This window comes from Phocoena phocoena, chromosome X (genome assembly GCF_963924675.1).
Source record: "Phocoena phocoena chromosome X, mPhoPho1.1, whole genome shotgun sequence".
NCBI classification, from domain to species: Eukaryota; Metazoa; Chordata; class Mammalia; order Artiodactyla; family Phocoenidae; genus Phocoena; species Phocoena phocoena.
The window spans coordinates 101709921-101719879 of NC_089240.1; the positions used below are offsets into that span (position 1 = coordinate 101709921).

The window sequence follows — 9959 nt, forward strand, 5'->3', positions numbered from 1 at the left end:
TTCCACAGAACTCGTTTGCTCTGCAGGAGTAAATAAATCTCAACTGATATATTTTTATCCAAGCCACAGCTGAGGGCTTGATTAACTGGGAAACAATACAGTTAAATGACATTACATTCTTTACAGTCACCACTCCAACTTCAATATCTGCATAGAGAAGTACAGAGGGTTACACTGAAATTGTGTATGCTGAGGGAGGCCACTAAATTAGCTCCCAGGAAAATTATTAACCTTTATAATTAATTTTCACTTTTTCTCTCAGGGATAGATTTCAACTTTCACTTTAACAGTGTTTGGGAACATTCCCTTTATTGCTTGGTTGTGTATTTTGAGAAAGCAAATCCACTGGCACTTGCGAAGGCTTAGAACATAAACCAACGTTAGAAGTAACAGAAACACATAGCTAAAAGTTTTACTTTAATCACAAATTCACAACTAGAGATTTCATTTGCATATCTTAGAAAGCTAAAAAGACATGTTAAATTTTTTAACCAATCAGCAAAAACATGTGCCACACAGATTTTTAATGTTCATAATTTAGAATTTATCACATAAATATATTATTTATAAATATATTCTTTATTTGTAAAATTATTATTATTAAAACATTTCTTTCCAACACAGTTGAAATTCTCATGTGTGTTTTAAGGAAAAAAATCCCACCCTATTTTAAAATGTATTACTAAACTTCAATGTGTGAATAAACCAGTGCCACCAAACTGAAAACGAAAAAAAAAGAAACATACTTCTGTGTTGGATATGCAGTTGTTACTACAAATAACACCACATGTCCTACACGGTGATCATATACATGCTCTTGTTTCTTCTCAGTCATTATCAGAACCATTTGGAGGTAGGAAAACCAATGCATCATTGAAAATATGCCCAAATGCCCTAAGACGGTATACCCCGTACATCATTACATGCATCTGATTAGGCGTCAGTCCATTAAAAGTAACAGCCATATCTGAACAACATCCTTCTACTACCTGGTTGGGGTGATTAGTCATTGCCTCTTTAATAAAAAGCCCAACAGACTTGGTGTTAAATACATCTTTTCCTTCAGCATCTTCTGCATTTTCTGCAAATACTCCAGCGTATTTCAGGCAGACTGCTAGCTGCTTATCTTCAGATATCTTCCAAATCATCCCTCCCTGTTCAGGACACTTTTCAGGAATACTGAGAAGGCTGTTAAGTCTTTTCATTGATTCTACACTTAAGACAATTCCTCCTTCCATACTCACATACTCGAGGTCTCCAGATTTTATAGTGTGGCCTAGATAGAAAGGTTGTGATGGATCCTTTTTTAACAAAAAGTACTTTAAGTTTTCAATAATAGCAAACGTAGTGGGGCGTGCAAGGAAGAACCAGTTGTATTGGTCTCTATATTTATCAAAGGCGTATTTGTAAGCTTTTCTCATCATTAACCACATGTCATTTGTTTCCATGTTAATTGACTCAAACACTTTAACATTTTCAGAACTGAAGAACTCTGCTTTGTCACAGTGTTTGGTCCAAGTCTCCTTCACTGCAGCCCAGAGACTCACATCTTTGGGTTTGACAAGGATGATACAGTATACTCGAAAGCTCTTACTGAGCTCCATGCGTTCATCCTCTGAAATTTTCAAGATATCTTCTTTATTAGGAGCTTGTAGGTGATGATGCTCATGGTGGTGCATTCTATTTCCATGACCAATCCTAATGTGTCCTAGCATAGTGATCAAGGCACAGAAAATGCTTCCAAGCATTACACCCTTCAAAAATGAACTGCTTTCAGAAAGCATTTTTCCTATAAAGAAGAAAAAGATCCTTAGGATACTTAATAGAAAAGGAGTCTAGTGATTTGATTTGATATTCCCCCTATACTTACATTTTGCTCTTAATGTTAAAAAAAAAGGCTCCCAAGCTTGAAATCGAGTCAGTGCAAGTAGCACAAGAGAGTCTTAAGAATTTTTTGCTTCCAATGATACCTGATTACTGTTCAGTACAAAGTGGAACTCTGCAGCAACACCTTGCTGCCACAGAATTTTCTGGGAGGCTATTTTTGCACTTCATCTATAGGGATTTAATTAACCAAGTACTAAACCAAAGCACTAACCCCAGAAACTGATATTACAGAGGTTGTCTGTCCATCATTCTCTTTAAAGGAGTTTCATTTCACAAGTTTGCATTATATTATTTAAATACCTCTGCGGATATAAATGGACTTTTACAACAAAACCTTAAATTGAAGAGATAAAACCACCTACAATTGGTAAATCACCAGTGGTATCTGTGCTGGTCTCTGTTCTCAACCTAGTGCTTTATTTAACTGATGGCTGCTGTCCTTAGGTGTTTTGAGTACATCTTGGAATTGATACCATATATGTTAATATTTACCCTTTTGTTCCTAAGACTAAATGGTTTCCAATACAGTATCTCAACTAACTGATGTATAATAATAAAAGCCCATAATGAAAATAGCTAAATTATTTGGATGAGAACTGAGTCAATATAGGCATATCTGGGGACTATTAATGAACATTTTTATTTCCTCCAAAGGCATTTCCTTATTCTTTGGGGAAGTAAAAAGGGAAAAGTCTACACTTTTATTTCAATTAGAAATTAAAAGAAAACCCAACATTAAATACAACTGTTGAGATTTTCCCAATCTCCCTTCTATCTCCACAAGGAATGTTCTACTGAGCTACTTAGATTTTTCCTTTGTTTCTTAAAGTTGAAAGTGGCCTTAGAAGCTATCTAATGTCACTTTTCTCATTTTACAGATAGGGAAACAGAGGGTCCACAGAGGTTAGGTAACTGACCCAAAGTCACAGTCAGCAATAGAACTGAACTAGAAATCAGATATCCTGGCATCAGTTTAATGGTTTTTCTATTACAGAATAAAGATCTCAACAGTGCTTCCACCCATATTATTGAGAATTTAATAAAAAGTTACTGAATAACCTTGTTTTCCTACAAATGGAAAAACATGTAGGATCTCTTAACCATAATTGATATTTTGCATCCAGCATCACCGTACTGCTACAAGGAAACCATCCCTTGGTTTTCTTCTAGAGGAAATGGACTTTGACCTCCATTACCTTAGAAGGACAACGTGTGGAACAACTTGACAGATGTAATTCCTAAGGAGGGGTGGGAAGTCGGGTGGGAAAGAGGCAGGACAGCTTTCCTGTGTCACTCACAGAACTTGGTGAACAAACACAGCTCTAATAAGGAAAAGAAAATTCACAGGAAACAAGCTCTGCTTGTTTTAGAATTGTCAGATGCACTCCAAAATGAATTTTTATATAGGATTTTGGCATTTCATATTACACAATTTTCAATATGTCTGGCCATTATATAATAATTCACTAGTGTCTCTTAGATTGACAATGGTATATGTATGTCAGAATTCTTCCTGATGGGGATACTACTTATGAATCATTTGCACAAATTTTTCTAAGGAGTAGCATCTAGAGATGCACATGATAGGATATATGGTGCAGAGGCAAGGGAAACTTAAAACCGCACACGAGCACAAGCGAGGCAGAAACGACCGGAGTGGTTTTTGAGATGAATTCTTTTAGATGAAGGCGGTTGGGGTGGAGTATGGAAAAGGGAGGAGGATGAAATGGAGAACAAAAGTGAGGGAGAGAACATGGTCATCTCAACACCCCAAGGAGGGGCCGAGGGAGCGCCTCTAGGAAGCCGACGCTCTAACTAGCTCCCTCACTGTTCCTCACACTGCACCTGCCCGGACACACCGCGTGGAGTACGCTGGGAGTGGGCCAGGGCCCAAGCCTTCCCCGGAGAGGGGCGGGGTCAGGCCGCTCCGGGGGCCGCTCCGCGAGCAGCTCCAGGTGCGGGCCGATGCCCCAGCACTCACCCGCGTCTAGAGCGGCTCAGGGGCGGTAAAGCGCAGCCGCGCACGGCTTTCCTCTCACGTTCGCGCGCTACTCGGTTACGTTCCTGGTCGGGCTGCTCTACATGCAGGCGGTTTCTTCTCGTTGGTTTCGCTAAAGGCGTTGAGGGCCCGGAAGTAGACGCCACAAGGGCGCGGGCAGCGGGGCGGGGCAAAGGAGCCCTAGGCCAGGCGGAGCCGCCCGCCCGCGCCGACGTCGGAAGGGCCAGCGCGCACGCAGCGCGCCCTTTCTCCCCGCCCCGTGCCGAGTTCAGAGAAGCGCGTCCTGCTGGCGTGACCCGCACGCTCACCCGTACCCAATGGGACGCCCAGAGAGGCGTGCGTGCGTACGACCCGCTGACACGTCCCACCGCTTCATTTTCCGGTTGTGGAAACTGCGAGAGCGAGGTAGAGTGTTTCACCTGACTGAGATCGTGTCAGGTCTCTCAGTGGTTTCTCTGACAAGCACCTGAGGTACTGCAACCTCCCATTGACAAGAGGGCGCTCCCCCCGGTACTGGGCTGGGATTAAATGCAGGCCAATAGTCGTTGAATTATGAGGGCAAGGATCACTAAGGTTATTGGAACGGCATCTGAAGCCCCACTGTCCGGCTTCCAATCCTGTCTTCACCGCGTCCTTTGGTATGCTGGGAAAGTTACTTTACCTCGCTATGCCTCAGTTTCCTCCTTTGTAAAGTACAGAAAGTATCACGGTAGTGCTATCATGGAAGATTAAATGAGATAGTGCCTTTGACTCCATTAGCAAAAGACCAAGCATGCAGTAAGCATTCGTTAACTGTTAGCTGTTAAATCACTCACCCCTGTATCACTAGCACTTAACCTAGTGCCGCACGCAGGGGACAGTACATAGTTTTGGAATTAATGAATGTTAGAGCAACAGATGAACCAGGACCAGAAAGGATAAGGAACTTTCTAAAGGCCACACAGTAATTAATGGCAGAGGTGGGACTAGAATTAAGCTCTAATTATAAGTGTAGAGCTCTCTTTCTGCTAAACATGTGATCTGTCCTTTAAAATTCATTTTTTTTGTGGCAGAAAGGGTTTTTTGCTAAAAAGCACGAAGTCTTACAAATTTTTTAAATGTACTGTCACCAGTTTCCATCTAAATAACTTTGAGTGGTGATTTACTCAGGCCTGAGTTTCTAAAGACACGTACATTTGAGTATTGGCAATGACCCAGTTTAAGTGGACTGAAGGTTTCAAGAAGCACTGAAACAATGAACAAATAGATTTTATAAAGGCAATTACTGTCCTGGCAGCACTACCCTAAATTCTGGAGATATAGTGGTGAACAAAATTAGCCCCCTGCCTTCAAGGAGCTCTCAGTCTAGCAGGGAAGAAAGACATTAAACAATTCATTACAAATACATGGTTGTATGTTCTCTAAAGGAATACAAAAATGAATTCTAGAACTGGAAAAGAACTTATGACTGCAGAGTATCTCCACTATATTTTCTTAAATAACATATATTGTCTATTGTCACATATATATAAATATATGTGTGTATATATATATATATAGTTAAGTGAAACAAGTTGCAGAATAATGTGTATAGTATGATTATACTTTGGTGAAAACAAACAATTTTACATATGTGCACATATGTTTGATCTGTTTGTATGAGCAAGGGGAGTTGTGGAAGGCTGCTCAGCAGGCTATTAATATTGATCACATCAGGAGGTCGACGTGTGATGATTAGCTTTGTGTTTATACATCCTCCTGTTGCCTTGTTTCACTGGTTATAACAAGCATTTGTTATTTTTGAATTTGAAGAACAGCAAATAAAAAGATCTTTAAAATTAGAGGGACAAAAAGAATAAGAGGAAAAGATACCAATAAAAATACCTTTTAAAGAGTGCGGACAGCCAGTCTCTCCTTGCAAAAAGGGACCAAGGAAAGACAGAAATGGCACTCAGAATTCAGAGACAGTGGCAAGGAGTCAGTTTAAGATGCTGCTTCCTTCTAGTACAGGAAGGAATACCAAACTGGAAGTACTGATACAAGATGCTCTGAAACAGAATAAACCATGGAATTTTCAACACCAAAAGTGCTGTCAATGAGAGATTGTCTAAGAACCCAGTTCTCTACTTAAAGCAGAGCTTAAACATACTTTGCATTTGAAGTGAGGTTAGTGAGATGGTTGATTTGTAGTTAGGTGATTCATTTTTAAAATGCCATTCCACATCGTAGCCCTAATTTTAAAAATACATGCAATTAGTTTCTGCTAAAATTAAAACTATTTATAAATATTCTTTGGCCCAGCTAACCCATTTCTTGTAATCTCTCCCCCAGAAATTAAAGCACCAGAATGTAAGGCTAAATGTATAAGGTCAAATGCATTGTTGTTGATAATAGTGGGAAATATCCATCAATAAGAGAATGGTTGAATTAATTACGGTGCATCCATATAGTGTAACATTAAGCATAAAATAAACAGCTTATCTCACCTGCACTAAACACTTCAGTAAACACACTAACCTGCTCCTTGTGTGTGGGGGGCTGAGGGTTGCTTTTGAATTTGGTTGCCTTCATGTACCCAGCAGGTAAGGCAAGATTGCATTAAAAACTGACAACACTGCATTTTTGGTAAAGTCCTCCTGCCAAGTGCATGCATTATTCAGCATGAGAAATCATTAATTTTTAGTAATTGGCGATCACTTGCATTTGAACATTCAAATTTTCGAAATCTGTCCAAAGGCCTTTGGGAAATTAACATGACTTTCTACAACAGTTCAGTGGAATAATAAATATTGAAGAAAATCTAAGGTGGATTGTTTTCTGCATAACATCTTTTTGAAGGGTTTAAAATGTCTTCTGTGTTTACCAAAATTAATAGCTATAATATATGAACCTCTTCTGCCCAGAATTTCACAACTGTTCATCTTTAATAAACAAATTCCCTTGTCTGAGCAAATTCATTATTGTTTCCATTTGAGTATAGTTTGGTCCCTAAATGAATCTCATTTGTGTTTTCAGGCATATTCATGCTTGCAATCTCATTTTAAAATGTTTTTCCATTTGATGACCATCTGGAAGCTTTCCTTTTTTAAAATTAACAAACCCATTTGCCTGCCAACAAATATGTATTAAGTGTTTACAGGTCAGGCTCTGTTTTAGCTATTGTTTTTTTCAAAAGCCTTTTTTTATTATGGGGAACTTCAAACATATACCGAAATAGAAAAGTATAATGAAATCACGTGTACTTTTTAAGGAAGCTTCAACATCCTCAATTCAAAGCCAATCTTATTACATCTATACTCTTTCCACTTCCCTCCTTTCCATATTATTGTGAAGCACTTCTGGGACATGTCATTTCATCCATAAACATTTCAAAATGTATAAGAGATAAGGGCTTCTTAAAAAACCCCACAATAAAAAAAACCCCACAATACCACTAGAAAACTAAAAAATGAATAATTCCTTAATATACTTATGGAATTACTTGACAGTGTTCAAATTACCAATAATATCACAAGTGTCATGGTATTTTAATAATCTGAAGCAGAATCTAAATAGTCTACACATAGTGATCGAGTTTTGTGTCTTTTAAGTCTCTTTAGTCTATAGGTTTCTCTTTTTCTCTTTCTCTCTCGCTCTTGACATTTCTTTGTTAAAGAAATCTGGTTGTTTGTCTTGTACATTTACCCAGTCTGGTGCAGATAGCCTTATTCTGGTTCCTTTAATGTGTTTCTCTGCTGTTTGTGTTCCTTATAAATGGGTAGTTGGATCTAAAGTAGGGTTGCCAGATTTAGCAAATAGAAATACAGAGTTCCCAGTTAAAATTGAATTTCAGATAAACAATGAATACTTTTTTAGTATAACTGTGTCCTAGATTTAGTGTATGGGACATACTAAATATTGCATGGGACATGCTTACACTAAAAATATTATTTGTTGTTTATCTGAAATTCAGTTTTAACTGGGCATCCTGAAATTCATCTGGCAACCATAACCCTAATCTAAAAGCTTTGTTTGATTCAGGTTCAATTTTTTGCGGGGGAGGGAGGGGGTGCAAAATTACTTCATAGGTGGTGGCATGTGCTTCCTTCAGGAACATTATGTCTGGTTGTCTTTTAATGTTTTATTTATTTCGTTTTGTTTATTTTTGGCTGCATTGGGTCTTTGTTGCTGTGCACGGGCTTCTAGTTGCGGCGAGTAGGGGCTGCTCTTCGTTTTAGTGCATGGGTTGTAGGTGCGCAGGCTTCAGTAGTTGTGGCACGCAGGCTCAGTAGTTGTGGCTCATGGGCTCTAGAGCACAGGCTCAGTAGTTGTGGCACGTGGGCTTAGTTGCTCCGCGGCATGTGGGATATTCTGGACCAGGGCTCGAACCCGTGTCCCCTGCATTGGCAGGTGGAGTCTTAACTACTGTGCCACCAGGGAAGCCCTGTCTGGTTGTCTTTGTGATGGTAGCTGCTATTGATGCCTAGATCCATAATTCATTAGGGTTGCAATATGGTGGTCTTCTAATTTTCCAAGGCATATTTTTAAGAGGAAGTTCGGTGTAGTGATTAAGAAGTCAGGCTCTGGTATAGGAAAGACTTGGCTTAAGCTCTGGCTCAGCTACTTTCCTAGTTGTGTGACCTAGGGCAAGTTAGGTCACTTCTCTCAGCCTTAGCTTCCTCATCTGTAAAACAAGGTTAATAGTAGTACCTATCTCATAAGATTTTTTTTTGAGGATCAAATGAGTTAAGGTATGTGGAGGATTTAGAATGGTGTCTAGCACACAATAGATGCTCCTAAGAGCCGGCTATTATATCTAATGAGACTCTTGAAGAATCATGGCCTTTCAAATTCAGGATTTCCTAATATTAAAAACTTTAAATCCTCCACTCAGCAGTTATGTTTTCACATAATTAATAAAAATAACAATAAGGATGTATTGAACGAACAGCCTCTCCTATTTGTCCAGTGCTTTGCAGTTAACAAAGGCCTTCTTCACATGATTCCATTCTCATTTGATCCTCATAGCAGCCTGTTAATCAGGACTGGTCTTATCTGTTTTTAAATCTGAAGAATCTTGGACTTAGGGAGGTGACTTGCTCAACTTGTAACACAGCTAGAAAGTCACACAGTAGAGTAGGGACTGAGTCCTAGTACAAGGCTCTTTTGAGGGAAAACATTGAGTGAGGAAAATTGTGTGGTCCTCCCTCTGTGCAACACTTTCATTTCTTGGTTCTGGGGACAACACTATCTTGTTTTCTTTTTCAACTTTTCAGCTTCTTGTTTCTTTCCCAGACTAATCCCTCCTCGTCCCCATCCTCAGTCTCTTTCTTCTCTTCAAAATGTAGTTTTTCCCCAGGGTTCTATCCTTGGGCCATTTTTATTGTTATATTCTTCCCCTTTAATACATACTCAATAGCTTCATCTATTCAAATAGCTTCAACGATTCTCTCTGGGAAGATGATTTCCACATCTATATTTCTGGCCGCTACCTCTTGAATTTTGGACCCAAAATTTCAGTTGCCTGCTTGATATCTCCATATGGCTGTTTCAGACAGAATCTTACATTCAATGGGACTGCTTATCTGGATCCTGGTTTTAACCAATCAACTATATAAATCAAACAAACAAGGGGCCGATTGAGGAAGTTTGAATAATTACCAATGACATTAAGTATTTGATGACATTAAAGGCTTAATGTTACCTTTTTAGGTGAGATAATTATATGTGGCTATGTTAGGAATATCTTTCAGAAATACATACTGAAGTGTTTATGGATAATATCATATGATGTCCGGGATTTACTTCAAAATAATCCCGTTGGGGAGAGAAGGAATAGGTAAGGGTATTGATTGGCTGTGAGTTGATAATTGTTGAGTTAGGTAGTGGTATATCCTATTCTCTCTTTTCGTCTATGTTTTGAAATTTGCATAACAAAAATTTTTTAAAGCTTAAATAGGCCCCAAACTGAATTGATTAACCTTGTCTAAATCCATCTCCTGACAATCATTTCCTCTTATCTTCCCAGTCACTTATTATGAAAACCAAAGCTCTTGGTTTCCTCCTTCTCCTTGACCTCTACACCCAATCAATTGCTAAGTCGGGCCGAGCCTCA

General features: G+C 39.1%; 1 protein-coding gene across 1 annotated transcript; it reads right to left on the bottom strand.

Annotated features, from left to right (window-relative positions):
* Positions 1-35: 35 nt before the first annotated feature.
* On the bottom strand, positions 36-4039 carry C1GALT1C1 (C1GALT1 specific chaperone 1). The gene is made up of 2 exons (XM_065901163.1): positions 3869-4039; positions 36-1789 (listed from the first exon to the last, which is right to left on the bottom strand). Exon 2 carries the CDS (start codon positions 1782-1784, stop codon positions 828-830), a length of 957 nt encoding a protein of 318 aa, XP_065757235.1. The 5' UTR covers positions 1785-1789; positions 3869-4039; the 3' UTR covers positions 36-827.
* Positions 4040-9959: the final 5920 nt, after the last annotated feature.

Excerpts from the sequence above, each read along its gene's own strand:
- C1GALT1C1 (XM_065901163.1), bottom strand. The coding sequence starts at position 1,784 with ATGCTTTCTGAAAGCAGTTCATTTTTGAAGGGTGTAATGCTTGGAAGC.